Source organism: Orycteropus afer, unplaced genomic scaffold (genome assembly GCF_000298275.1).
Source record: "Orycteropus afer afer isolate SDZICR_OR568_19922 unplaced genomic scaffold, OryAfe1.0 scaffold00057, whole genome shotgun sequence".
In the NCBI taxonomy this organism is placed as follows: Eukaryota; Metazoa; Chordata; class Mammalia; order Tubulidentata; family Orycteropodidae; genus Orycteropus; species Orycteropus afer.
In genome coordinates this window covers 11,469,768-11,497,353 of record NW_006921644.1, presented here as the reverse complement: position 1 = coordinate 11,497,353, position 27,586 = coordinate 11,469,768, and the positions used below count along the sequence as shown (strand labels likewise).

The window sequence follows — 27,586 nt, the reverse complement described above, 5'->3', positions numbered from 1 at the left end:
GGTTCAAACCCACCAGCCACTCCTCGGAAGGAAGGTTGGGCAATCCTACTTCCGTAGTGATACTGCCTCGGAAACCCAAGGAGGGGAGGGGTCGCTATGAGTCGGGGCCGACTCGATGGCACATAACAACAACAACAACAACAACAGGTTGGCCATTGCTGCCTTCATTTGTCATGTGGATCTGAGTTTCCATGTTTCCGAGTTCCCCAGGAACTTCTTTACTGTACCTTAAAGTGTAGGCTTATTGACAGCATGTTTCTTCAGCTTTTGTTTAGGTAGAATTGTCTTCATTTTGCCTTCATTTTGAAGGATTTTATTTTGCTGGTTGTGGAATTTTACATTGACAGTTGTTTTCTTTTAGCATTTGAAAGATGTTCTGTTCTCTGGCTTATGTTGTCTAATGAGAGGTTAGTGAGTTAGTGGTCATTCTTATCTTTATTTACTTGTATGTAATATGTCTCTCCCCAGGCTTCTTAAAAGATTTTCTCTTTATAATTGACTTTTTAACCATTTAATTTTGATGGACCTTTTGGTGACTTTTCTAGGAGTTGAATTACTGTATGTTAGACTATCTAATGTTGTCTAGTGAGTCTGTGAGACTGTACTTTATAATTGATGTTTTAGCCATTTGATTTTGATGGACCTTTTGGTCACTTTTCTAGGAGTTGAATTACATGTGTGTTAGACTGGCTAATGTTGTCCAGTGAGTCTGTGAGGCTCTGAACTCTTCCACCTCCAGCCTTTTCTCTCTCTGCTTCATTTTGAGTACTTTCAGGTGCCCTCCTTTGAGTTCATCGGAAGTGCTGTGAGCCTGTGCGTTTTTTTCACAGTGAATTTCTCACTTTACATATGGTATTTTTTATCTATAGAGTTGGGCTATCCTACTTCTGTAGTGATACTGCCTGGGAAACCCAAGGAGGGGTCGCTGTGTCAGGGGTGACTCGATGGCACATAACAACAACAAGAGGATTTTTGGTTCTTGATTATGGTTTCTTTTTTCCATTTGTTATGTTCATGTTTTCTTTTAACACTTTCAACATCTAAGTGCTTTAAAGCCCTCGTCTGCTAGTTCTCATCTCTGTCATTTCTGAGTCTGTTCCTGTTGGCTGATTTTTCTCCTTGGTGTGGGCCACATTTCCCTACCAGTAATGTGTGGTTAGATGCTGGACTTTGTGAATGTTGTTTTCTGAGTGTCTGGGTAGGTATTGTTTTCCTCTTTTAACTGTGTTGAATTTTGTCCTGGCAGGTAGGCAGACCATCTTTTTACTTTGTTAGAGCAAGGCCAGCATGGCTTTACTCTGGGGCTAATTGAATCCTAGGGTATGGCCTTCCCGGGTCTCTGCAGAATGCCCTGAGTAGTCAGTGCTGTCTTTTCACTGTCCAGTTTGAAGCTCCCTGTTTTTGAGCCCAGGGTGAACCCAGGGGGGCTGGAGCTCTCTGCTTCACAGTGCTGTCCATTGCCCAGCCTCCTGTGTTTAACACATGTGGAACCTGTGCCGCCATGCTGATGTGTGGCTGTGCCCTAACTCTGTTGTCTTTCTCTTCCAGGCTGTGGTGGTGCCCCAGAGCGGCGGTCAGCTGTGGGTCTTTGGAGGGGAGTTTGCCTCTCCCAATGGGGAGCAGTTCTACCACTATAAGGATCTCTGGGTGCTGCACTTGGCCACCAAGACCTGGGAGCAAGTCAAGTAAGACACCTGTTGGGAGCCTCACCCTCCACTGTGCTGACCTTCCCCTTGCCTGGCTTTCTAGTTTGGGGCTGTGGGGAGCTTAGAGTACAGAACCCTAAGAGTATAAGAGGAGTTGGGAAGTGCTCACTTCCTCCCGTGTGGGTCATCTCTGTCCACTGTCATCCACAGCGTGGCTTATTTTGTCGTCCCTGTGTTGTCAGCCTCTGCGCATACCCTCAGGTACCAGTACAGGTCTCCGGTGGACCAACTTTTCACCTCCTCAGGGTGCCCTCAGGCTCTGATCTTCTGGAGGTGGGGTTGCCCCGTAGAGGTGCCTTTCTTACTAGGGGGGCCCACTGGTCTGTGTTGCAGTGAGCCAGCAGGGAACTGAGCTGAGCAGGCTCCCTGTTCTGTTGGCGCCTTGTTCTGCGACTGTTGATAAGAGTGGTGTCAATTACACATTTGTCACAGGGCGTCAGAATGGTCAGAAGCTAGTGTCTGCTTCTGTGCGCACAGACAGACAGTAGAGTTGGACATACAGTATGGTATTTAAGAGAAGCAGCATGGCCAGTCACAGGTGTGAAGTCTAGGGCATGGGCTCTGCTGCCAGTTGGGCATGGCTGGAGTGCTTGCCTGGGACCATGTGCCTTGAGTACTTGCCGTCTCTTCTGCTGTTAGGGTAACTAAGCAGGAGGGTCTTTGCTTCAGTGAAATGGGTAAGTGTACTGGAGACTTTAATGGGGACACAGGGCAGGGTCTTTCTCAAGTCTAAGCCCTTTAAGTAGAGGGGAAGTACCTCTGTGGGTTGCACTTGCCATCCAGTGAGGCGCCTTCAGGTGATGCTGCTCCTGGGGCTGCTTCTCTGCTCCGACAGGTGTAGAATTGAGAACCCAGAAATAGATCCTTCTGCCTATGGTCAGCTGATCTTTGACAAAGGGCCAAAATCCATTAAATGGGGCTTAGCCATTGTGCATGTGGCAGTGCCCTTGGGCCCACCGGCTCAGCCACTGCTGAGAAGGCCTTGAGCCCCTCTTCTTCAGGCTGGAATGAGAAAGGGCGCCGGTGTGGACTATTGTGCATCGGCGGCTGCATCCCTATCTCCTTGCTTTAGGAAGGTTCCTTACCTTAATAGACACAGCACTGAGGAAATACACTCTCGTTAAAAAGATGGTGCCTTACATAGAAATCAGTTGGATTTCTCTACACCAACAAAGAGATCTCTGAAAAGGAAATAAGGAAAACAACACCATTTATGATAGCTACCATGAAGATAAAATACTTAGGCATAAATCTTGTCAGGGACATCAAAGACCTATACAAAAAAACTATACAACACTACTACAAAAAAAAAAAATTGTAAGAGTTGCACATATATGGAATAATATCCCATGCTCACGGATAGGAAGACTGAATGTTGTGAAAACGTCAGCACCACCCAAAGCAATCTATAGATTCAGTGCAATCCCATTTCAAATTCCATCAACATTCTTTAAGGATGTGGAAAAATCAATCACTAATTTTATATGGAAAAGAAAGAGCACGGATAAAGCACTGCTGAAGAAGAAGGACGTAGGAGGTCTCACGCTGTACAATTTCAAAATCTACTGTACAGCCACAGTAGTCAACACAGCCTAGTACTGGTACAATGACAGACACACAGACCAGTGGAACAGCATTGAGAACCCAGAACTAGATCCATCTGCCTGTGCTCAGCTGATCTTTGACAGAGGGCCAAAATCCATTAAATGGAGAAGAGATAGATAGTTTCTTTAACAAATGGTGCTGGGAAAACTGGATCTCCATTTTCAGAAAAATGAAACAAGATCTGTACCTCACACCATACACAAAAACTAACTCCAGATGGATCAAAGACTTAAATGTAAAACTTAAAACTATAAAGGTCATCAAAGTAAAAATAGGGGCAAACTTAGGGGCCCTAATTTATGGTATAGATAGACTGTCAAGCATAACTCTAGATGATTGGGACCTTCTACAAATTAAATTTTTATGTGCTTCAAAAGACTTCTCCAAAAATAATAAAAAGAGAACCGAACTTACAGATTGGGAAGAAATGTTTGGCAATGACATAGACAACAAGGAGCTTTTCTCTAGAATTTATAGAAAACTCGAACAGCTCAACATCAGAAAGACAATGCAACTCAAAAATGGAGAAAGGATATGAGCAGACACTTTACCAGAGAAGATACTCAGGCAGCCAACAAACACATGAAGAAACACGATCATCAACCACTAGAGAGATGCAAATTAAAACAACCAAGAGATACCATCTCACCACAGCACTAATGCTAATGGCAAAGTTCAGTAAGACAGAAATACCAAATGCTGGCGAGGATGTGGAGAGTTTGGGGCTCTCATACACAGCTGGTGGGACTGTCAAATGGTACAACCAATGTGGAAATCAGTATGGTGATTCCTTAAAAAGTTGGAAGTAGAAATACCGTTTGATGCAGCAATCCCATAGCTAGGAATATATCTGAAAGAGGTGAGACCTGGGTCATGAATAGATAATGCACACCCATGTTCATCATAGCACTGTTGACAATAGCAAAGAGATGGGAACAACCTAAGTGCCCATCAATAGACGGATAGATATCCAAAACATGGTACATACACACAATGGAATACTATGCAACGTTAAAGAATAATGTAGAGTTAGTGAATCACCTTATAACATGGATGAGCTTGGAAGACATTATGCTGAATGAAGTAAGTCAATCACAGGACAAATATTTTATGAGTCCATTATTGTAAAAAGTCAAGAAAAGTTTATACAGTAAAGGCAGTTTTCTTTGTTGGTTTCCAGGGGTGGGAGGAGAGGGGAAGGGAGGGACGATAGATGGCTAATTAAGAGACAGGGTTGATGTGGGTAAAGCAATAAAAAAAAAAAAATGTGGTGTCTTTATGTGTAAGTTGGAAGTCCGTTGTTACAGAGCATGGGACCGTCATTGACACTCTGTTGTCTTCATTGATGACATTGACCTATCTGGCAGCAAAGATGCTGGTCATCGGAACAGTCTGTAAACAAGAGGACAGCCTAGAGCGTTACGTTACCAGTGTGGGTGGAAGACCAAGGCCAACATGAACGTTTGCACCTGCCACCTCATTTCTCACTCTGGACTCAGTTGACCACTGTGAACGTGAAGAGGTCTTTGCCTTAACTGGGAGGTGCCTGCAAACTGCCCTGGTTCTGCAGACAGAGAGTCCAGATATAAACAGCATTTTTTATTTTTAATTGTGGCATGTTTTCAGCATGTGTGCAATTGTGTAAGTTTAAAGGAAGTTCGACATCAAAGGCAGGACTTGGCACCTGCCACTCTGCTCTGTCACGCTCAGGACGGGGCATTTCTAGCATATAGCCATGTGGGACTTGGGAGAGGCTGTGGGGAGAAAAGGGGCCCCCTGCCCTCCTGTAGTGGCTTGCATATCCTCACTCAGATCCACATCCGCTCAACCTGTACGTGTGCCGTGTCTGGGAAGAGTCTGCAGACAGCATCGAGTTAATATGAAGTCATGCTGGGTTGCCTGTGTCAGTCAAGTGACTGGGTATCCAGTGAGTGTGACCTCACAAAGAGGAGAAACTGCACAGACGCAGAGGGAGAGGCTGTGTGAAAGACGGAGGCGGAGGTTGGAGCGATGTGTCTACACCACGGGACCCCTGGGATGCTGGCAGCCACCAGAAGCTTGCAGAGAGAGTTGGTGCAGGTTGCTCCTAGACCGCTGGGAGGACCCGACCCTGCTGACGCCTCACTGTGGGGCTTCTGCTCCCGAGCTGTGGAGGCTTAGACACCAGCTCGTGGTGCTTTGCCGAGGGTGACTTCAGAGACGGATGCACCTCCTGTTTAAACACCGAGTGGCTCCCGGCAAAGCAGACTGGAGACTGAAATTCAGGGAAGAAGGAGGGTTCTGGATTCTGGCTCTGCTGTGTATTAGCTTAGATTGGTTCTTGATTTCGTTCTTTTTTGGTCTGTTCTTGATTTCTGAGTGTTGGTTTTCATACCTGTGAACTGGGAATAAAGATCTGACCTGTGTTGTGAGGTCATTGTGAGGAATGTGCAGCCCAGAGCAGACACCTCACAAATGGTAGTTGTGTTGTTAATAGTGGCGTCAGTTCAGGCAAGTAGAGAAGAAGCACATAGCTTTGTGGGCTGCTGCATTCTGAGGACTGCTGGAATTACTCCATATAATGTGGTTAGACTGCCAGTACGGACCAAGCCCACAATTTGTTGGTTAATTGGTTTGATCCTTGGAAATATTGTTGTTGTTGGGTGCCATTGAGTTGGCTCTGACTCATTGTGACCCTTTGTGCAACAGAATGAAACAATGCCCATTACTGTGCCGGCCTCACAATCCCTGCTATACCCGAGCCCATTGTTGGAGCCACTGGGTCAATGCGTCTTGTTGAGGGTCTTCTCCTGTGTTGTCGACCCTCCACCTTACCAAGCACCATACCCTTCTCCAGGGAATGGTCCCTTCTGACAACGCGACCAAAGTAGGTGGGATGAAGTCTTGTCATTCTCACTTCCAAGGAGCATTCCGGCTGCATTTCTTCCAGGACAGATCTGTTCTTTTAGTAGTCCATGGTACTTTGAACATTCTTTGCCAACACACAACTCAAAAGCATCAACTCTTCTCGGTCTATCTTATTCATTGTCCAGCTTTTCACATGCATATGAGGTTATTGAAAGTACCATGGCTTGAGTTAGGCGCACCTTAGTCTTCAAAGTGAAGACTTCCCTTTTCAGCACTTTAAAGAGATCCTTAGAAAAGGAGGGCAGAATTGCCACAGTGTACTGTTTACGTGGCACAAGCTTAACTAAGTTGTCCCTATTGTGATCATTCTTGGCCAACACCTTTTCTACTCTGAAGATGAACCTCTGGACTGCATTCCCTATGACCTTGGGCCTCACTGGTTATGATGGAGGTTGTGCCCTGGCTAAGTAAGTGTTCCTGGCTCCCTGGTTCAGCAGTGGTGCAGTATCTTATAAGTTTGTAAGGTGTAGACTTTAGAATAACTCAGGACGTCTTCGTGTGCTTGGTGGTTAACACTGTTTGCACCTTCAGCCTCCACAGTGGTTTGATGCGTAGACGTTTTTCTAACCACAGACGCCCATTGGAGGGGGAGCCAGGTGGCACTGAGTTGCTGTGGGGCTCGGCCTCTGAGTGGCAGGCTGCCCTGCTGGGATGTCACTGTGCACACACCTTGACGTGTCTGAAAGCCCCAACTCTTGCCATGCTGTCCATGTCTTTCCATGCTGTGTGCAGAGACCTCTGGCCAAGCAGGACATAGTAGTGACTCCACAGTTAGGAGGGACAGCAGTTGAAAAGCCTGCTGGAGATTCCAGTACGAGCTGGCTTTTTGGTGGCTTTGTTTTTCTAAAGAGGGAGGTAGAGTCTTTTTATAGACAGTTTCCTGTTTTGGTTACAGGCACATTGGAACTTGACTCCTCCACTAGCAGTAAGGCGTGTGCTCCATGCCTGGCTCATCCGGGAACAGAACACCCAGAGGATGCTTGAGCAGGGGCCCGGCAGGGCCTCGTCTGGGCGTTAGGGACGGGGCATGCCAAGAAGACCGTATCACTGCCGACTCCGTTTCCCTGCATCACTGGACCTCTCAGTCCACAGCCAGTAGCGTTAGGGCTCTGCTGTGTACCTTTCTGTGGCGTGGAAGGGAGGCAAGCGTACCAGCTAGGTGTTGAATGAAAATCCATTCCCCAATTGCAGAGGATTTGTCAGAAAATTTTTCCAAAGTAAAGTTTGCTCTTGGAACTTCCGTGGGGGTGGTTTCCTTCTCATTCTGATTTCGTTCACGTGTAGCCCGTCCAGTGAGCACCGCTGCCCCACAGCACGAGCACAGAGCGCTTTTAAAGCTGTCCCTTTCACTCGAGACTCGGGGCCGGCGTGGGTGAGGGACCCTGTGGAGAGTCGACAGTCGGGCTGGGTCCTCCCTTGCTGAGCCCGTGGACCTCACAGACCTGGGAGCCGTGGTTAAGGACGTGTCACAGACTCTCCCTAGCCTTGTTGATTCCGTGTCTAACTGTGAATTTGGACAGGAACACGTGTGATTAAATCTGTGGGTGCCTGCAAGGCCAGGGGAGACACATAAGTGGGGGGGTAGGTCTGGCATCCAAAGTGATCTCGTGGAGCAGAGCTAACAAGATGGAATTCAGGAGGGTGGTTTCCCTGCTGGGTGCGTCTGGAGACAGGGTGAAGGAGATACCGTGAGAAAGCTCCCCTTGCAGAGGGGCACCTGGTCCATTGTGATCCCGAGAGTCGTCAGCGGTGATGAGGCTTCTCTGAAGGCTGGTGCTGAAAACATGGAATCGAGGGAATATGATCACTGAGGCTCTCTGCATGGATGAGTGTGGAGACCATTGTGAGTGACCCATTTAAGGGAGGCGAATAAACAGGAGGGCGTGAGAGGAGAGAGTGGTGTGACCCAGTGTGTGGAGGATGGGGATGGGGGGAGGAGCCGAGTGAGGTCTAGACTGGGATTCAGGAAGCTGAGGAGTCGTAGCGACACAGAGGAGTTACTCATCCGAAGCGTGGTGAAGGGTGGGCATTTGTGTTGGATACCTCACGCCTGCTCTCACCTTTTTTCTTTTTTTAATTTTTATTGTGATTTGGATGCAGTTTACAGAGGAAATTCACTTTCCATACAGCAGCTCACATGCAGTTCGTCTCATGACATTGACTGCAATTTCCCACAATGCAACAGCTCTCCTCCCACTTCCTCCCCATAGTCACCCATCTTTTCCCTGTGTCTTTCCCTCCCCTGCACTCCTGTACCCCGAGCTGTGTCCCTGTGCATACACAGCCCTTCTCTTCTCCCAAGATAGATCTTTCCAAGAAGTGTATATGGCTACTCTAAGTGTTCAGCTCATATGCCTGTCTTTCATTTGGCTGGAAGCCATGGGAGTGGGTTCAATTCTAGACCTGAAGGGCAGCTAGGGGCCATAGTCTTAGGGATTCTACCTGGCTCTATCAGACCAGCAAACCTGGTCCCTTTTGTTTTTCCTTTAAATCATTTTGAGTTTTGTTCCTCATTGTTCTCCCTCTCTATCCAGAATCTCCTACATGGATCCCCCTCCGAGTGGTTGACAGTAGTAGCCGGGCACCATTTAGTTCTCCTGGTCTCATAGTCATATAGGCTGAGAATTGCATGGTGTACCAGCCGCTAGGACTCATTGTTTCCATCCATGTTTGGTTTTCTTCATTCCCCTTTGCTCTGGACGAGGAGAGACCCATCATTGCATCTAGATGTCTGCTTGCAAGCTTTTAAGATCCCAGTCGCTATTCTATTCGCCAAAGTAGGATGTGGAACAATGTTTTTGTGTACTGTGTTATGTCACTTGAGCTTGATGTCCCCTGCAACTGTGGTCCTGCTTCTCTCGCTTTAGAATGCTGTGTGTAAATGTATTTCGAGGCGACCTGGGCTGTGGGGGAAGCCATGCCACAGGCATGAGACAAAGGGGGTATGTGTATTGTGTAAGTTGGTTCTGAGTTGTGTGGCTTGGATTAAAACCAGCCTGTGCAGTTGGAGGTGCTGAGGTTTTTGCGGAGGAGGTGGCCTTGGGTGGGTGCTGGATTTCGGGAGGTGGAAGGGCCAGGCAGAGGGTGCACCAAGCCCAGGAGCCTGTGAGCAGAGCTCCACTGGGAGGACCTGAGGCTTGTAATCATGTTCTGAAGAAGTGCAGCTGGAATGCTCCTTTGAATCGAGGATGGCCAGGCTTACTCTGGTCATGTTGTCAGAAGGGACCAGTCCCTGGAGGAGTATCATGCTCGGTAAAGTGAAGGGTCAGCAAAAAAAGGGGAAGACCCTCAACAGATGATTGACACAGAGGCTGCACCAGTGGGCTCAGGTACAGCACTGATTGGGAGGCTGGTGCAGGACCGGGCAGTGTTTCATTTTGTTGTACGGTGGTCACTCTGAGTCAGAGCTGACTGGACACCACCTGACAACAGTGATCCATGAGAACCTGGGGAGGGTGTCAGAGTACCCCATGGTCAGTGTTTCTAGGAAGTGTCCCAGTCAGACTGGTGTAGGGCAGCCTGTCTGCTGGCCTTCCCTGTGCGCACCCACCTGGAGTGGAGGAGACCGTTTCTGGGAGCCTCATCTGGAACCTAGGATAACAGTTCTCTCTCCATCCCCTCCCAGGTGTGTGCCTTTTGCCAGTTGTAAATGTGATGCATGTTTATTGGGAAAATGCATGAACGAATAAAAGCCATAATATCCAGCCAACCACTCAGAACCCCAGCTTTAGAACCATATCACAGTTTCCTCTGTCACCTGCCTGTTGGAGATATTATTTTAAGAGCTTTGTCCCTCTGTCATGAGTTATTTTCAAAGAACATTTTTTTTTTTCCATCTTTGTCAAATTGAGAGGGAAAAAAATATGTTTCTGCTATTAACGGCAATTCTTGAATTACTAGTGAGGTTGTTTATATTTTTGTTTCAGTATATTGGTCTATGTTCTTAAGATTTTTAAGTTGCCTTTTTTGTCCCCCTAAAGTTTTTATTGCCAAGTATTTTAAAACCCCTTTTATGGAGGTATAATTACGTTCCATGAAATGGATACTTTTAAAGGCACAGGTAGATGAGTTTGACAGTTATACACACCTGTGTAACCACCCCCCTGTGACCATCCTGCCCATGTAACCACTCCCAGGTGATCATCCCCTCGTGTAAACAGCAACAGTAACCACCACACTCAAGATAATAGAGCTTTTCTGTCACCCCAAAGCTTTGTCATGCAGGCCCACTTGCAGCCGGTCTCTTCCTCACCTTTACCCTAGGTGGTTTTTGTCACTGTAGATAAATTTTCCCTTGTAAAGAATATTAAAACATGAATGCAGAAAGCATCAGAAGAAGATGGAGAGCATACACAGAGTCACTGTACCAAAAAGAATTGGTGGACAGCCAGCCATTTCAGAATGTGGCATATGGTCAAGAACCGATGGTGTTGAAGGAAGAAGGCCAAGCTGCCCTGATGGAAAATGAGGCTCCAGGAATTGTTGGAATACCGATTGAGATATTTCCACGAACAGATTCAACACTGGAAGTGCTGACTTGTCTATGCCAAGAAATCTGGAAGACCGCTACTGCTTGGCCATCCGAGTGGAAGAAGACATATTTTGGCCCATCCCAAAGAAAGGTGATCCAGTAAAATGTGGAAATTATCTAACAGTATCATTAATATCACATGCAAGTAAAATTTTTCTAAAGATAATTTAAAAATGGTTGCAGTGGTACATCAACAAGGCACTGCCAGAAATTCAAGGCAGATTCAGAATAGGGCGTGGAACGAGGGTGTCTTTCCTGACGTCAGATGAATAATAGAAAAATGTTTACCTCTGTTTTATTGACTATGCAAAGGCGTTCTGTGTGGATCATGAAAATTATGGATAACATTTTGAAGTATGGAAATTCCAGAGCACTTAATTGTACTCATGCAGAACCTGTACATAGACCAAGAGGCAGCTGTTTGAATAGAACAAGGGATACTGCATGGTTTGGGATCAGAAAGTGCAGTGCACTGTGTTACTTGGTATGGCTTTTCTAACCATAGCCTCTGTAACTCCCACTGGATTACTGGGTGAAAAAACAAAAAACCAAACTCACTGCTATCAAGTTGATTCCAACTCAGAGACCCCTCCTTGGTTTTCTGAGGCATTATCTCTACAGAAGTAGATTGCTCCTTCCGAGGAGTTGCTGATGGGTTTGAACTGTCAGCCTTCTGGTTAGCAGTCAAATGCCTTAGGCACTATACCACTGGAGCTCCTCGCATTACTGGGTAGGACCATGCAAATAAGGTGTGTAGAACTCTGATGTTGGGATTGGTTAGTTTTGTCACTTTGTCAGGCTTAAAATGAGCCCTCCTAGAGGCAGAAAGGGGGTCTCTCTGGTAGCATAGTGGCTAAGGCACTTGACTGCTAACCAGAAGGCTGGCGGTTCAAACCCACCAGCCACTCCTCGGAAGGAAGGTTGGGCAATCCTACTTCCGTAGTGATACTGCCTCGGAAACCCAAGGAGGGGTCGCTATGAGTCAGGGCTGACTCGACGGCACATAACAACAACAACAACAGAGGCAGAAAGAGGAGCTCTGGTGGCACAGTGCCTAAGGCATTTGACTGCTAACCAGAAGGCTGGCGGTTCAAACCCACTAGCCACTCCTCGGAAGGAAGGTTGGGCAATCTAACTTCCATAGTGATACCACCTTGGAAACCCGACAGGGGGTTGCTATGCGTCAGATCCGACTTGACGGCAGAAAGAGGTGATCTCACTGCCATCAGGAGAGAAAAGCTGGAGGTGAAACACATCTCTGGACGCGAGATCCCTGTGTTGGGTGGACCTCATTGGCTGAGAGATGCCCTGGTGGAGAGAGGATGGGAACCAAGAGGCGTGAGGCAGAGCGGCGGGCTTAGCTGGCCCACAAAGGCCGAGGCCAAGCCGAGAGGCCGAGGGCCAGAGAGGCGTGTCTGAGGGCACAGCAGTGGGGAGCCTGTCCCGATCAAAGACCTGTATGCTGAGTATGTTCCTTAGCCTGAGCTAGAGCTTGTTACTTCCTCAATAAACCCCATAATTGTGAGTATTGTCTGTGAGTTCTGTGCGGCCATTGCAATGAATTATCTAACCCAGCAGAGAAGTAGTGAGTACCGTGGGAGGGACAGTTGGTATCAAAGTTGGTAAGAAGGCTGGGGGGTGGTCTGGCCTCATGGCAATAAGCCTTGAGCTGCTGATGGTCATTTAGTCTTCTCTTGTGAAGTTAGAGGAGGTCAGAGGATGGTGCCTCCATGTCCTTTTTGCAGAAAGGTACGTGTCAGGTTTGTATCTTTTCACTATACTTACTCAATCTCTATGCGGAGCATATAATCTGAGAAGCTGGACTGTATGAAGAACATGGCACCAGGATCAGAAGAAGACTCATTAACAACCTGAGATAGGCAGATGGTAGAGCCTTGCTGACAGCCAAGAGGACCCGAAGCACTTACTGATGGAGATGAAAGACTACAGCCTGCAGTGTGGATTACGCCTCGACATAAAGAAAACGACTCCGCATAACCGGATCAGCAGCCAGCATCACGATAAACGGAGAAGAGATTGAAGTCGTCAGAGATTACATTTAACTTGGATCCACATCAACGCCCATAGAAGCAGCAGTCAAGAAATCAGATGACGTATTGGATTGGGCAAATCTTCTGCAAAAGCTTCCTTTAAAGACATCACTTTGAGGACTAAGGTGAGCCTGGCTCAAGCCTCATATGCATGTGAACAAGGAAGACCAAAAAAGAACTGATGCCTTTGAATTAAGGTGTTGGTGAAGAATATTGAATGTACCCTGGATGACAGAAGAGTGAACAAATCTGTGTTGGAAGAAGTACGGGCAGAATGCTCCTTAGAAGCAAGGACGGCAGGACTTTGTCTTATGTACTTTGGACATGTTGTAAGGAGGGACCAGGCCCTGGAGAAGGACATCATGCTTAGTACAGAGTCAGAGAAAAAGGGAAAGGCCCTCAACAAGATGTGTCTGCACCAGGGTCAAACGTTGCAGGGATTGTGAGGCTGGTGCTGGACCACTGTTTGGTTCTGTTGTACACACGGTTGCTGTGAGTTGGAGCCCACTTGAGATCGACAACAGAGGATCTCATCTAAATGGACATGGACAGTGTGTGCTCTCATGCCTTCCTGCTCCTATTCAGCATGAGGTTTGTTATTATTATTTTATTTTTATTGTGATTTGAGTGAAGTTTATAGATCAAAATTGACTTTCCATACAGCAGTTCACATACACTTTGTCTCATGATATTGACTGCAATTTCCCACAATGCAACAGCTCCCCTCCCACTTCCTCCCCATAGCCACCCCTTCACTGTGTCCTTCTCTCCTCTGTACTCTTGCCCTCTGAGCTGTCTCCCTGTGCATACACAGCCCTTCTATTCTCCCATGATTGATCTCTCCAAGGAGTGTATCTACCTAATGTAAGTGTTCAACTCATATGCCTGTCTCTTGTTTGGCTGGAAGCCACAGGTTGTTGTTGTGTGCCCTCAAGTCAGAGCTGACTCGTAGCGACCCCTCCTTGGGTTTCCTAGGCAGTATCACTACGGAAGTAGATTGCCCCATCCTCCTTCCGAGGAGTGGCCGGTGGGTTTGAACCACCAGCCTTTTGGTTAGCAGTCAAATGCCTTAGGCACTATGCTACCAGAGGAGTGGGTTCAATTCTAGACCTGAAGGGCAGCTAGGGGCCATAGTCTCAGGGATTCCACCAGGCTCTATCAGACCAGCAAACATGGTCCCTTTTTTTTTTTTAATGATTTTGAGTTTAGTTGCACATTATTCTCCCTCTCTATGCAAGATCTCCTACATAGTCACCCTCCAAGTTGTTGACAGTGGTAGTCAGGCACCATCTATTTCTTCTGATCTCATAGTCGTATAGGCTGAAGATCGCATGGTGTACCAATCTCTTGGACTTATTGTTTCCATGTATCTTTGGTTTTCTTTATTCTTCTTTGCTCTGGATGAAGACAGACCATCATTGTATTTAGATGGCTGCCTTTAAGCTTTTAAGATTCCAGTTGCTACTCGCCAAAGCAGGATGTGGAACAATGTTTTTGTGTAGTATGTTATGCCAGTTGAGCTTGATGTCCCCTGGGACTATGGTCCTGAGCCCACAAATCCAACTACTTGCTCGCTCTGGGTACCTGGCGGTGGCCAAGAAGTGACTACAATCTTGTCCCTTGTCAGCTCTACTACATACCTGGGAATTCTTACAGAACACATAAATACCCTTGTAGAAACCTTGTCTGCCAACCCTATACATGGTCATGGGCACACTCCCCTCTGCATAGACATACCTGATTGTTCAGCCTGTCCACCCATCTATCCACCCGTATACCCATGTTTGCCTTCACTGACAACAGAGTACTGTATGTGCAAAAGGATTCATCTTTGTTGTTTATCTCCCATGCACCTCTCTGTATCTTCCTCTTCCTCAATGCCACGGTGTTGATCATTCACATTTGGTACATTGCCCTTCTCTTCAGCCAAATCAGTACTTATCTCTTACCTATCTAACAGTGTTCCCTCCTCTCCCCTTCTACCCCTGGTAACCAGCAAAGAAAATTTCCTTCCATATATAAACCTTTCCTTGACTTTTACAATAACAGACTAATACAATGTTTGTCCTTCTGTGATTGACTTATTTCACTCAGCATAATGCCCTCCAAGTTTATCCACATTATGTGGTGTTTTGCAGATTCTACATTATTCTTTAGGGTTGCATCGTATTCCATTGTGTGTATGTACCATAGTTTGGTTACACATTCCTCAGTTGATGGACATCTAGGTTGCTTCCATCTTTTTTCAGCATGATGTTTTTGAGGTTCATCTGTACATTGTGAGTTCCTTTGGATTGCTTTTATGAGTGTTTTTGGGGAAACAGCTTAGCACTTGACCTGTGAGGTCAGTCGGTAATGTAACTAGGGAGTTGAGGTTTGCCCCTCCCATATAAGGGAAAAGGAGACAGCAATGCAAAAGCTGTCTTGGTCTTTATAATATGATTTTAAAATTTTTGTCAAAACTCGTGTTTGAATCATGAGAGAGGGAAGGGCTGCTTATGCATAGGGAGACAGCTCAGGGGGCAGGAGAGTAGGGAGGGATGGACGCTGGGAAGAGGTAACTATGGGAAGGAAGTGGGAGGGGAGCTGTTGCATTGTGGTAAACTGTGGTCAATGACATGAGACAAAGTATATGTGAACTGCTGTATGGAAAGTGAATTTGCTCTGTAAACCTTCACCCAAATAAAAAAAAAAAAAAACAAGCTCGTGTTTGCATTGAAATGTATCTTTGGTGCTAAAGCTATCCTGGCTGTGCGATCTCTGTCTCGGCAGCTCGGCCTCTGTCTCTCCCCCAGCTCGTGTTTGCATTGAAATGTATCTTTGGCGCTAAAGCTATCCTGGCTGTGTGGATCTCTGTCTCGGCAGCTCGGTTGCTGTCTCTTCCCCAGCCCCAGAGGGTGCTCGACGTTGTTCACATCCTGGTTTGTCACCACGAGAGAGCCTCCTGCGTGGCTCTGCTGCCAGGTCCCCGGTGTTCAGTGGAGCGCTGCTGAGTGTGTGAAGGGCTGTTTGGAGGCTCGCGGGCGGCCTGAGCTCATGTCGCGTTGGCCGTGTTGAGTCTATATTGTGGTGATGTACTCCGTACACTTTGAGATCGGAAGTGGAGGATCAAGACTGCTCTGGACAACTGGAGTCAGGAATGAGGGAGCGAGGGAGAGAATCCTGCCGGCTCGACCTGTGTTCATCTCTTCCTCCTTGGAGTGTGTTGGCACGTGGCTGCGTACGAGATTTGCTCAAGGTTGATGGCAGCTTAGCGCAACTGTGCAGCCATTAGCCTCGCGAATCCCTGCCTTGAATTGTTGGCATTTTAAAGAATTATTACAGAAGCAGTCCTCATGCCTTGCAGAAAATTAGCAACTCTAGACAGAAATAAAAACCTCACATTTCCATCCCCACCCCCGAAACCACTGTTCACAGCTCCCTGCCTCGCTTTTCCAGATCTTTTTCTGTGCTTATTTATTTTTGAATTTTTTTTTCAGTTGTAATCTTTGCTTTCCTTTTCAGTGAATGTTTTTCTCATAACACTCAAACCATATTCAAGTTAACCCATTTGACCCCAATATGTTATTTATAAGTGGCCCATCCAAGCTAATGCCTCATTAGAAGATACTGTCTGATCCCTTGAGCTGCGCTCATTGGCCGGAGCGCCTTCCTGTGCCGCTGGCTCGCTGGGAAGGCAGGCCTGCGGTCCTGGCACCTCCTGCTAGTCTGTCTGGTTTCTTCCCTACGGGGCCCTTTAGCTTTTTCCCTGATTCGCAGGTGGTGGAAGCTAGATCTGAAAGCCAAGCGTTCAGGCCAGGTGCCTGCGCTCACTCACAGAGGACGCTCGGCCATGTCAGTCAGTGATGCCGACATCCTGGGTTTCTTCCTCCTGCCATCTGAGGGGGCGGGGACCTGCACGCTCCAAGGCCAGCAGGAAGGCCCCTGTGGCCTTCGGGAGGGCAGACTGCAGACGTGCTGGGGAGTGTGAGGAGGCTGCATGGCATCATAGAAACAGTCAGTTTGCGTTTTTCCAGAAGGAGGGGAGGTGCGATAGAGAGCAGAGTGTGTCTGGATGCAGAGTGTCCTGTGAGCAAACAGGAGTGATAGATAGGGCCCCTTAGGAAACCTTCTGAGAATGCTTGGTGGCCTCTCACTCTCATCAGAAGCACACACTTTACAACACCTGTGCTGAGCGGCGTGCACCTGCAAGATTGGAGGGGGCTGGGCAGCCGGTGGGCTTGATAGAGATGGGGCCTCCTGCCCTCCTGTGTGTGTGTGTGAGTGTGTGTGAGAGAGGAAGAGTGAGCGAGCGTGCATGTGAACACAGTGCTCTTCACCCCCTCAGTCTGATTGCACATCTAGTCAGTGTTACATCAGATGAGAATGTGGGACCAAGCCCCATTGTAACCTTTGCCCAAAGCATTTCTTCATCATTCCCTCCAGAGAGAATGCCCATGAGAGATTAACTGGATCCATAACTGTGTATGTGGCTGGTGACCCTGAGTTCAACTGCAAGGATTGAGGATGCTGTCTGTCTAATGGGAATCATTAGATTAGAAAATGTTTGTGGCTTGGACTTTGTGGAGAACTGGTGTGTGAATGGATGATGTGTCAGTGTGGCTCTGGTTTGGACCATGGCCACCCCTGTGAGTTAGGTAGGACTGCCCCCCATGGTTTGCAGTGGCTGGAGTTTGAAAGTGGACCGCCAGGCCTTGTGAGGTGCCCCTGGGTAGACCCGAGCCTCTAGCCTTTCAGTGAGGAGCTGCTGTGTGGGGGAGTCGACTCAGCAGCACTGTTTGTTGGTTTCTGATTTTGATAGGGATGGGATGTGCGGGAGCTTCATAGGTGACTGGCATTGGTGGCACTGGCGGTGTCCTATAGGAGCTGCATTGGTGACAGTGACAGTGTCCAGCAGGAACTGTATAGATGACTGGTGTTGCTGACATGGTCACATGCGGGAGCTGCGTAGGTGACTGGCATTGGTGACACTAGTGGTATCGTATGGGAGCTGCATCAGTGATGGTGACAGCGTCATGCAGGAGCTGCGTAAGTGACTGGCAAAGCGTAGACTGTAAAGTGCTGTGTTTTCAATAATTAGAACTTTCATATTGGAAAATGGGGATAATTGGCTTCTTAAAAATATATATATAATTGTGTTTTTGGTAAAAGTGTACACCACCAATTAAATTCCCGCGTAACAGTTTCTATACATACTGTTCAGTGACATCAGTACGTTTGTCACATCATATCAACATTCTCATTATTTCCTTCTGGTTGTTTTGTTTCCATTAATCTAGTTTCCCACCCTCCTTACCTTTTCATTTGTGGTTTAGGGATAAATATCGTGTATTTGTGGGGTTTTTTTTTAATGTAAAACTACTGATTCAATTTAAAAGTCCTCATAAATATTTTGGGGGAGGTGAAGAAGGAAAGGAAAGGAAGTGAGGAGAAGGCTGCACGAATATCGGAAATTAAAGAAATAGTCGCGTCACCTAATATTTAAAAATATGGAGGAAATCCAGAAAAAGGTCAAAGTGGCTGCCTTTGTGGTAGGAGACACCCAGGTAGGAAAGACAGGAAGGGACCGACTTAGAAAAACCTCAGTGAAGTCAAGAGAGTTCAACAGAAGATCTCTAATGTTGAGGTCAGAGGTAAGTTTAATGGCATTGGCTACAAACTCAGAAGTTAGTGTCCTGTTGGTGACACCTTGAAGTTGACCTTGCAAAGGACAACACCAGCAGGGGACACTGACATCTTTTCCTGAGTCTGCATGCATGCCACCGCTGCAGCCTGGGCCTGGTGAGGAGTTAGCACTCACACAGCCGTGTCTGCAGCCGGCTTTGTCTCTAATGAAGGCTGTCCTTTGGTTAGTGGCTTAGTCTCAGGGAGCCCCTAGTGTTTCTGTCTGTCTGGCTTTCCCCTGGCGCTGCTTCCCTGTAAGCCTTCGTAATTCTTCTGTGGGGCGTTGATGGCATCTGAAACTGCTGCAGAGAGAGTAGCCATTGAGCCAGAGAGCCGTGAGGAATGATCTGTGTGAGACTGGCCATCACCATGGTAATGGCCAGCTGTATTCCTTTCACACCCATGGCACAAGGACGGGTCATGCAGCAGACGCCTTGGGTGTCACCAGGACTGTGTGGACCGCTTCTCCTCATCCTACATCCTGTTGAAAGCACAAGGGAGGGGGACCAATCATTCATCTTTAGGTGTTGGCTGGAACCCGCTTGTTTTAAGCCAGCCTGGACTCTGGCTTGGAGGGGCTGTCTCCTGAGTGTGGGCCCAGCAGGGAGCTGGGCTGTCAGAGGGGTTTGGTAGCTTGTGTACCATGTGGCATGGTGCCAGTCAGTGCTTACAAACTGAAGTTGGTGCCAGAAGTGCTGGCTGCCTTTTCCTGTTCTTAAGCAGCTGGAAGGGAAGCAGCTTCATTGTTCCTTTCCCACCTTGATTTGCGTTGTAGGTCGGCAGGGGGCCCCTCAGGTCGGAGTGGACACCGGATGGTCGCCTGGAAGAGACATCTCATCGTCTTTGGCGGTTTCCATGAGAGCACGAGGTAGGTAGCGGCTGCAGACAGCTTCCTTCCTGCAGCGCTGGGCAGGCACAGCCTGGCAAGAGCCCTCCTGGGCGCACAGGAAACAGGCCTGCCTCAGGGCCCCACACTCTGAGCACCTGCACTGGGTGTAATTGTTGATCCTCACTGAACACGGAGCACGTTTTCATTTTGCACTGGGTCCCCCAGACTGTGTGGCTGCTTCTCCCTCCTACTGGATTCTGAGACATGGGACTGGCTCGGAATCCTCTGCAGGGCTTGTTCTGTTCTGCTCAGCAGGCCTAGGCTGGCCTGGCCTGGGAGCATGCGTTTCTGCAAGCTCAGTCCTTGCTTAGCAGGCCTGGCCTTGGCTGGCCTGGGTGCATCCAGTCTCGCAAGTTGAGATCCATTCAGCAGGCCTGGGCTGGGCTGGTTTGGGAGCATGTATTCTTGCAAGTTCAGTTCCAGCTCAGCAGGCTTGGGCTGGCCTGGCCTGGAAGCGTGCATTTCTGCAAGCTTGGTCCTGGCTCGGCGGGCCTGGGCTTGGCTGGCCTGGGAGCTTGCATTACCGGAAATTGAGATCCACTGGACGGGCCTGTGCTAGAAGAACTGCCAGTCCACCGCCTGCTGAGGAGGCAGCACCAGCCCCGGCACTATGAGGGGAGCTTGGCACTTCCTTTTGTCTCATGTTCAGATCCTCTGGAGTGGGCTCCAGGGCCAGTTAGCAGGTTCTCAGCTGCGGGCCTGTCACCTAGCTGTGTAAATGCCTACTTTTGTGCCCTGAGTCCTACCCAGAACAAGATGACCGATGTGCATACAATGTCGGGTGCCTGCCGTCACCACAGTGCAGTGATGTTCCAAAGCAGACATCTATGGCTGTTTGCAGCCAGTGAAGCCTGTCTTTAGTGGGTGCCTCCTCCATTGTAGATGGGCAAGGGGAACTGCCCCCTACCCCCTTTAAAGCTCGCTGTGTGATCAGTTTCGTCATTGTGGCTCCATGCACAATCTTGTTATGTTATGAATCCATTTGCACAAATGCTATCTCACACTTCTCAAGTCATTAAAATGTATCCCTGTGCCTGTGTGCAGAAGAAAGCATGGGGTATGGGCCCCACTGCAGGATGTGACCCTCCAGGTGTCCTGCCCACCCTGCCATGCCCCTCTCCTCAGGTCCCCTCTGCTCGGACTCCGTACCCCCCAAGTCCCAGTCTCTTTGGTCAGGCCTCTGAGACATCACCAGTGTCTGGCTTCAGAGGACTCAACCCTGGTGTGTCTTGTGTCATCAGATGTGGTGTCACTATGCTTCCAAGTCCCCAGGGCCGAGCGTCCCTCCTCACCAGCTCTGTCCTGGGTCTCCTGGCACGTCCTGCCAAGCTGTGGATGCCTCCATTCTGACAATTCTGTTACTTCCCTAATTTGCATGTGATTCCACAGTTAATTAAGGAACTGATACACATATTTGCAGGACTGTGACTTTGTAAACTGTTAAAGATATGTTGTTACATTCAGATTACAAGGACTGCAGATTCTGGCTGTGGGCTGGCAGTATTTCTGATTGTCAGATGCAAACACACAGATGCTCATGACCCTTTCACATGAACCCAAACTTTAATTAAACAGGTAACTTCATGAAAACGGTGGGAAATCCTTCTCTCACTCAGGTTAGTCTTTTTGAAGTTGGGTTTATAGCAGCAGCACCTTCTCCTGATTAACTCTTGTCGTAACGGCCTGTGTCCCTTTGTTGTAACCAGAGACTATGTCTACTTCAATGATGTCTACGCCTTTAACTTGGAAACCTTCATGTGGACCAAGCTGTCTCCATCAGGAGTGGGGCCCTGCCCACGGTCTGGCTGCCAGCTCTCTGTCACTGCCCAGGGTGGCATCGTCATCTATGGAGGCTACTCAAAACAGGTAGATGTGGAATTGTCTTTGCGACCTGTCATTCCATTTTGCCAAGAGTGGAAACTTGGCTCTGAGAGTACACACTGGTCTTGGTCGGACAGTTCGCTTTGTTGACTTTTGGGATTGAATTAAAACTTCAGAACCAGCAGAGGCCGTGTGAGGGTGCTGCTCCAGGAACCTCAGTAATGCAGTGTTCTCAACCTGGGTTGCTCAGAACCTCGCCGTGAGAGCAAGTCTGTGTTAGGGTTTATGCCTAGGCTCCAGACAAAAACCACCATGTAGTGTTTATTCCATTGTGTGGACAGACCACAGTTCTGTCTCCATCCATGGCTGGTTTTCTTTGACTGCAGGTACTAAGAGAAGTGTGCTTGTATGGTACTGGGCAAGTGTGCACAGTCTTCTTTGGAGGGAGTGAGAAACCTGCTATGTGCACCTGAACATGGTCCTGAGGCTGGCTGGCTTGGCTGGAGTAGGGAGTCCAGGAGGATGGGGAGAGCACAGAGGGGGAGGACGGGATGTGAGTGACGGGGCACGGGTACTGCAGTCGCTGAACACGATGTGGAACATGGTGTGAGCCGCAAGCCAGGAGTGGTGAGTGGTAGTGCTGGGGGTGTGCTGCAGCCTGGGGCCAGCAGGGAAGAGCAGCTAAGAGACTGGAAGTGTGTACAGCGGATCATGATGAGCACAGGCTGGGCAGAGACCGAGACTGGAAAAGCAGACAAGACGCCGGCTGCCGTGGGAGCCAATTGGGGTGGTCAGGCCTAGTGCTGGTCTTGTGTGACCACAGAGGGGTGATGCCCCAATATAGGAGGTTGCTCACACCGAGGGACTTCCAAGGCCCCGAGTCCAGTGGTAGCCCCACCCAGTGCTCTCCTGTTTCCCACACCAACAAGTATTTCACCCTCTTCTCTGTCACCGCTAAGTCAGGTGTCCTCAGCCATGGTTATCTCGAGCAGACGGAATTGTGTTTGGAACTGGCGTTTCACCACTGGCCAATATCCTTGTCTTTGGATTCAGTCAACACTGTAGTAGCCTGAAGTTCATGGCTGGAGGAATGAATTACTCTCTGACATGAGTACCTTAGTGACTAGTGGCGTCACTGCCAGCCCTTCCAAGCTTAAATGCAGACGTCCTCCAAGCAGAGCCTGCCGTGTGCAGAACGTGCACTCCCTGGATGGAAGACCTTCGGGCAGAGTGTAGCCATGTGCTCCCTGGACAGATTCCTCAGTCCCCAGAAAGCCCTGCACATTCTCCCTCTGCCTCCTCGTCCAGCACTAACTCCATCTTGTGAGAAAGCCAGCTACGTGCTCGTCTACGCTAGACCTTGAGCTGTAGGTCTTCCACAGTGGAAGACTCACAGTAGGGGCCAACTCGTACAAGGGGCCGTGCGCGCATGCTCCCTTTGAACACAGGTGGATTGGATCTCAGTGGAAGTAGCGACAGTTCAAGAAAAGAAGCTGTAGAGGAGGTGTTGGAGGCTGTTGGCGTGCCCGCCTACTGCACCAGCTGGAGCACTGCCTTGCTCTGTTCTGTGCCGACAGGGACCCCCTCCATGGAACCCACAGCCGTGCCAGCAGAGCACCCTTCTTGTCTTGTGCAATGTGGAGGGAGGCGTTTACTTGTTAAATGTTACAGGATGAGAGACCTCCCCACTCCTGGTGGCCCTGAGTAGGAAGTGCAGCCTAACTGGAAGTGGACGCGGTGAGCCTCTGACACCACCCCCTTCCTTTGCAGAGAGTCAAAAAGGACGTGGACAGGGGCACCCTGCACTCAGACATGTTCCTGCTGAAGTCTGAGGACGAAAAGGAAGGTACTGCACTGTGCAGAGTGCCCGTGACACTCAGTGTCTGCTTTGTGGCATTGCGGGTGGGGCCTCTGTCCTGGGGGCCAAGCGGTAAAAGCCCCCTGTCCATCATGGGGGAGCTGGGGCCGAGTGCCCTGGGCCACCAGTGGGGTGTGGCCGGAGAAGCAGCCCAGCTCAGCCCACATGTTGAGGTGCCTCAGTGCTTCCCTGTCCACACGCTTAGAGATGGCGGGGGTGTGCTCACCTGCCCGGGGGTGCTTGGATGGACCCCACGACACTGCTGGTGGCAGACAGGGCTAGTACTTGATGTTCTTTTTGTTGGACACTGAAAGGGTGGGGGATGATTACTCCGCAGGCAGTCGCCGTAGAAGCTGAGGGTCCCCCCAACAGGTGAAGACTGGGCACAAGGGGTTCTTGGCTACTAGGGGAAAGTCTGGCTTCAGAGCCTCGTCCAGTCACAGGCTACACTCAAAGCCCACATCAGAGGGTGTGCTCATGGCCTTCTCAGTGAGCGGCCCACCCCGAGGGACAGAGGTAGGCAAGAAAGCACACGCATTCCTGCTCTGCCCCATGGCCTCCAGGGTCTCACCCAGTCCATTGTGTCTGTGTTCCTGTTGAGAGCTCTGGTGGCATAGTGCCTAAGGCACTTGACTGCTAACCGGAAGGCTGGCGGTTCAAACCCATCGGCCACTCCTCGGAAGGAAGGTTGGGCAGTCTACTTCCATAGAGATACCGCCTTGGAAGCCCACGGAGGGGTTGCTATGACCTGTCACCTGGACACATTCCCACTCTGCCCCACTTCCTCCATGTTCTCACCCCAGTTTTGTGTTTTTCTGACAGGCAAATGGGTGTGGACGCGGATTCACCCTTCAGGAGTCAAGCCCACCCCGCGGTCTGGCTTTTCGGTGGCCATGGCCCCGAATCATCAGACGCTGCTCTTTGGCGGGGTGTGTGACGAGGAAGAAGAGGAGAGCCTGGAGGGTGACTTCCTCAATGACCTGTACTTCTACGACACCACCAGGAACCGCTGGTTCACAGGGCAACTCAGGGTAACACATCCCCCTCAGGAGGGTCTGTGCTGTCAGAGCTTGCAGGACCCCCAGGTCTGTGCGGTCTGCACAGCTTCCACACCCCTTACACCCCGGGGCTTCTGTTAGGTGAGGGGTCTGGGCCTTCAGACGCCTGGCACTCACAGAAGGCGCTCTTCTGTCTCTTGGGACAGTCTTACTCAGTGACAGACTCTGCCTGGCTTTGAAGGGGGCTGCCCTTCTTCCCACAGTGGTGGCCAGTGACAGCGTCCATGTGCTGCAGTGTGCGTACCACAGCTGGTTGTCCGTGGCCTTGTTGGTTGATTTGTTTGTTCTGTGATAGGCGTCCTTAGGGGTGGGTGTCGCGTGCTCCCTCCAGTCCCTCCGGAAGGGTGTGGGTGTCCCCAGGTGGGTCCCACGTGACAACAGTGCATGACGACCCACGTGTGTCCCGCCAGAGCTGGGCTCCAGAATCTTCCAAGGCATCTGCAGGAGGGCTTGAACCCCCATCTACTTGAGTGCCTTAACTTTGTACCGCTGGGAACCCTCCAGTCCATGAGTCGGGCTGTCTCCTCCAGCCCCTCAGTCCTGGGTGCCCGTGGGCCCCCCTGCACTGCGTACCTGCTGTGCCTGCTCAGAGTGCCTCTTCACTGGTGGTCGGCCCTCAGGCCCCTGCCAGATACCCACTGGCACAGCTCCACTGTGGTGCCCTTCACCAACAGGAACCCAAGTCTGAGAGGAAGAAGAGACGGCGAGGCAGAAAAGGAGAGCCCCGTGGTGGAGACGAGCTGGCAGGAGCCGAGCCCAGCCCCCAGGGGCCCCTGGAGGTGGTCCAAGAGGTGACCACCGAGGATGGGACCGTGATCACCATCAAGCAAGTGCTCCCTGCACCAGAGCCAGAGGGCAGGCCTTTGTCTGAGGACGAGCATGGTGTGGAAGAGGCTGGGACACCCGTGGTCATGCCCAGCCCCCGTTCTAACGCCATGTTGGCCGTGAAGCATGGGCTGCTCTATGTCTACGGGGGCATGTTTGAGGCGGGGGACCGCCAGTTCACCCTTGGTGACCTCTACTGCCTTGACCTGCAGAAGATGGCAGGCTGGAAAGCCCTGGTGGAGATGGACCCAGGTGAGTGGGTGGCCAGCGTGACTCCCATGTGAGCACTTGGACAGTCTGGCCATCAGCTGGCTGCCCCTACTGTTGTTTTATTATTTTTATTGGGATTTGGGTGAAAGTTTACAGATCAGATTCATTTTCCATACAGCAGTTCATACACATGTTGTCTCATGACATTGAGTGTAATTCCCCACAATGTAATGGCTCTCTTCCCACTTCCTCCCTGCAGTTACCTCTTCCCTGTGTCCTTCTTTCCTATGCATTCCCGCTTCCTGAGCTGTCTCCCTGTGCAAACACTGGCCTTCTGTTCTCCCATGATTGATTGCTCTTAGGAGTGTATCTACCTGATGGAAAGTTGACCCTATACCCCTGTCTGTTTGGCTGGAAGCCACAGGAGTGAGTTCAATTCCAGACCTGAGGGGTAACTATGGGCCGTAGTGTCAGGAGTCACCAGGCTCTATCAGACTAGTAAACCTGGTCTTTTTTTTTATTATTTTGAATTATTCCACATTGTTCTCCCATTCCAGGATCTCCTGTGTTGATCCCTTTCTGAGTGGTTTACAGTGGTATCTGGGCACCATCTACTTTTTCTAGTCTCATGGTCATATAGGCTGAGGATCGTGTGGTCTGCTAGTCCTTTGGACTAGTTGTTTCCATGCATCTTTGGTTTTCTTCGTTGGTCTTTGCTCTGGACGAGTAGAGACCCGTTGTTGCATCTAGATGGCCATTTGTAAGCATTGAAGACCCCAGTCGCTATTCAACGAAGTAGGATGTCAAGCGGTGTTTGTGTGTAGTATGTTATGCCAGTTGAGCTTGATGCCCCCTGTGACTGTGGTCCCGAGTCCAGAGGTCCAGCTACTCACTCCCTCAGGGTGTAGATGGCCGTGGCCAAGAAATTACCACAACTCTTAGGCCACTCTGCTCTGGCAGGGCTTTAGCCCTTCACACAGCTGTCCCTCGTCCGTGACATTACTGACCCACTGCGTCCTGTCACTGGGCACCTGTCAGCCCTTGCTGTGATCTGTGTGAGCCTCCGGTGTGTCTGGGTGCTTTGCACAGGTGAGTCACTGCACACAGCCTTCCTGAGAGTGAGTCTGCACGAAGCCCGGCCTGCCCTTCTCTGCATCAGAGAGCCTCTCGGGCAGGAGGTTCCCCACTCCCGCACTTGTTCGGCCCTCTGCTTTGGAACCTACGGGCCTGTTTGCTCTCTGATACAGACGCGTCTGTCTGCTTGATTGACCCATTCACACCGTACCATTCTGTGAAGGAACCTGAGTGCTGCTGGACCCAGTGCCTGCTTGTGTTACTAAGATCTGAGACTGAAAGCAAAGCGGCATCCACACACCCGCAGAGCTCCCAGGCTGCTGGTGGGGGATGAGTGACCTGTAACCGCAGCAGGCAAGGCGCTGAGTCTCCTGGGGCGTTCAGCGTCAGACCAGCTGTTCCCTGTGGAACGGGCTTTGCTGTTGGGTCCCTGCCAACCTCAGTCTCCACCCTACCCCTCAGGTCCAGGGCAACAAGCTGTTTTCTCTGAGGATCCCAACGTGCTGGGGGCAGGGATTGCACTGGCTTGTTTCTTCAAAGAGGAGACGGCAGGGACACGTGTGAGTGCCGTGACTTCCCGGCCTGTGCTGAGCAGCTCTGTTTGCTTCTGAAGATACGCAGGAGTGGTTGGAGGAGACAGACTCGGAGGAGGATGGAGACTCGGAGGAGGACGGACACGAGGAAGAGGAGGACACAGGAGAGCAGAGCAGCGAGGAGGGTGCAGGTAACTTAGGGTGAGGAGAGTACATGAAGCTCGCCATGCGAGGATGCGGGTACCTCACAGTGAGGGGCACGCAGGGAACGTGGGACACGGGAACTCGGGAAGACACAGGTAACTCACACAGCGCTCACAGCGAGGATCTGGGTACCTCTCAGTGAGGGGCATGCAGGAAACAGTGGGGACAGGAACTCAGGAAGACACAGGTAACTCACACAGCGCTCACGGTGAGGATGCGGGTACCTCTCAGTGAGATGCACGCAGGAAACGTGGGACACGGGAACTCGGGAAGACACAGGTAACTCACACAGTGCTCACAGTGAGGATGCGGGTACCTCTCAGTGAGATGCACGCAGGAAACAGTGGGGACAGGAACTCAAGAAGACACAGGTAACTCACATAGCGCTCACAGTGAGGATGCGGGTACCTCTCGGGCACGCAGGAAACAGTGGGACAGGGTAACTCGGGAAGACACAGGTAACTCACACAGCGCTCACAGCAAGGATGCGGGTACCTTGCAGTGAGGGGCACGCAGGGAACATGGGACACGGGAACTCGGGAAGACACAGGTAACTCACACGGCGCTCACAGTGAGGATGCGGGTACCTCTCAGGGGCACGCAGTAAACAGTGGGACAGGGTAACTCGGGAAGACACAGGTAACTCACAC

General features: G+C 49.9%; 1 protein-coding gene across 1 annotated transcript in view; it reads left to right on the top strand.

Moving 5' to 3' along the window:
• Positions 1-27,586, top strand: part of KLHDC4 (kelch domain containing 4) — a 55,307-nt gene that overhangs the window by 25,279 nt on the left and 2,442 nt on the right. Inside the window, exons 5-11 of the mRNA XM_007939222.1 lie at positions 1,549-1,685; positions 19,240-19,332; positions 21,060-21,219; positions 22,945-23,020; positions 23,855-24,063; positions 24,765-25,167; positions 26,813-26,923. Coding sequence (XP_007937413.1) covers positions 1,549-1,685; positions 19,240-19,332; positions 21,060-21,219; positions 22,945-23,020; positions 23,855-24,063; positions 24,765-25,167; positions 26,813-26,923 — 1,189 coding nt within the window. The remainder of the gene's footprint in view (positions 1-1,548; positions 1,686-19,239; positions 19,333-21,059; positions 21,220-22,944; positions 23,021-23,854; positions 24,064-24,764; positions 25,168-26,812; positions 26,924-27,586) is intronic.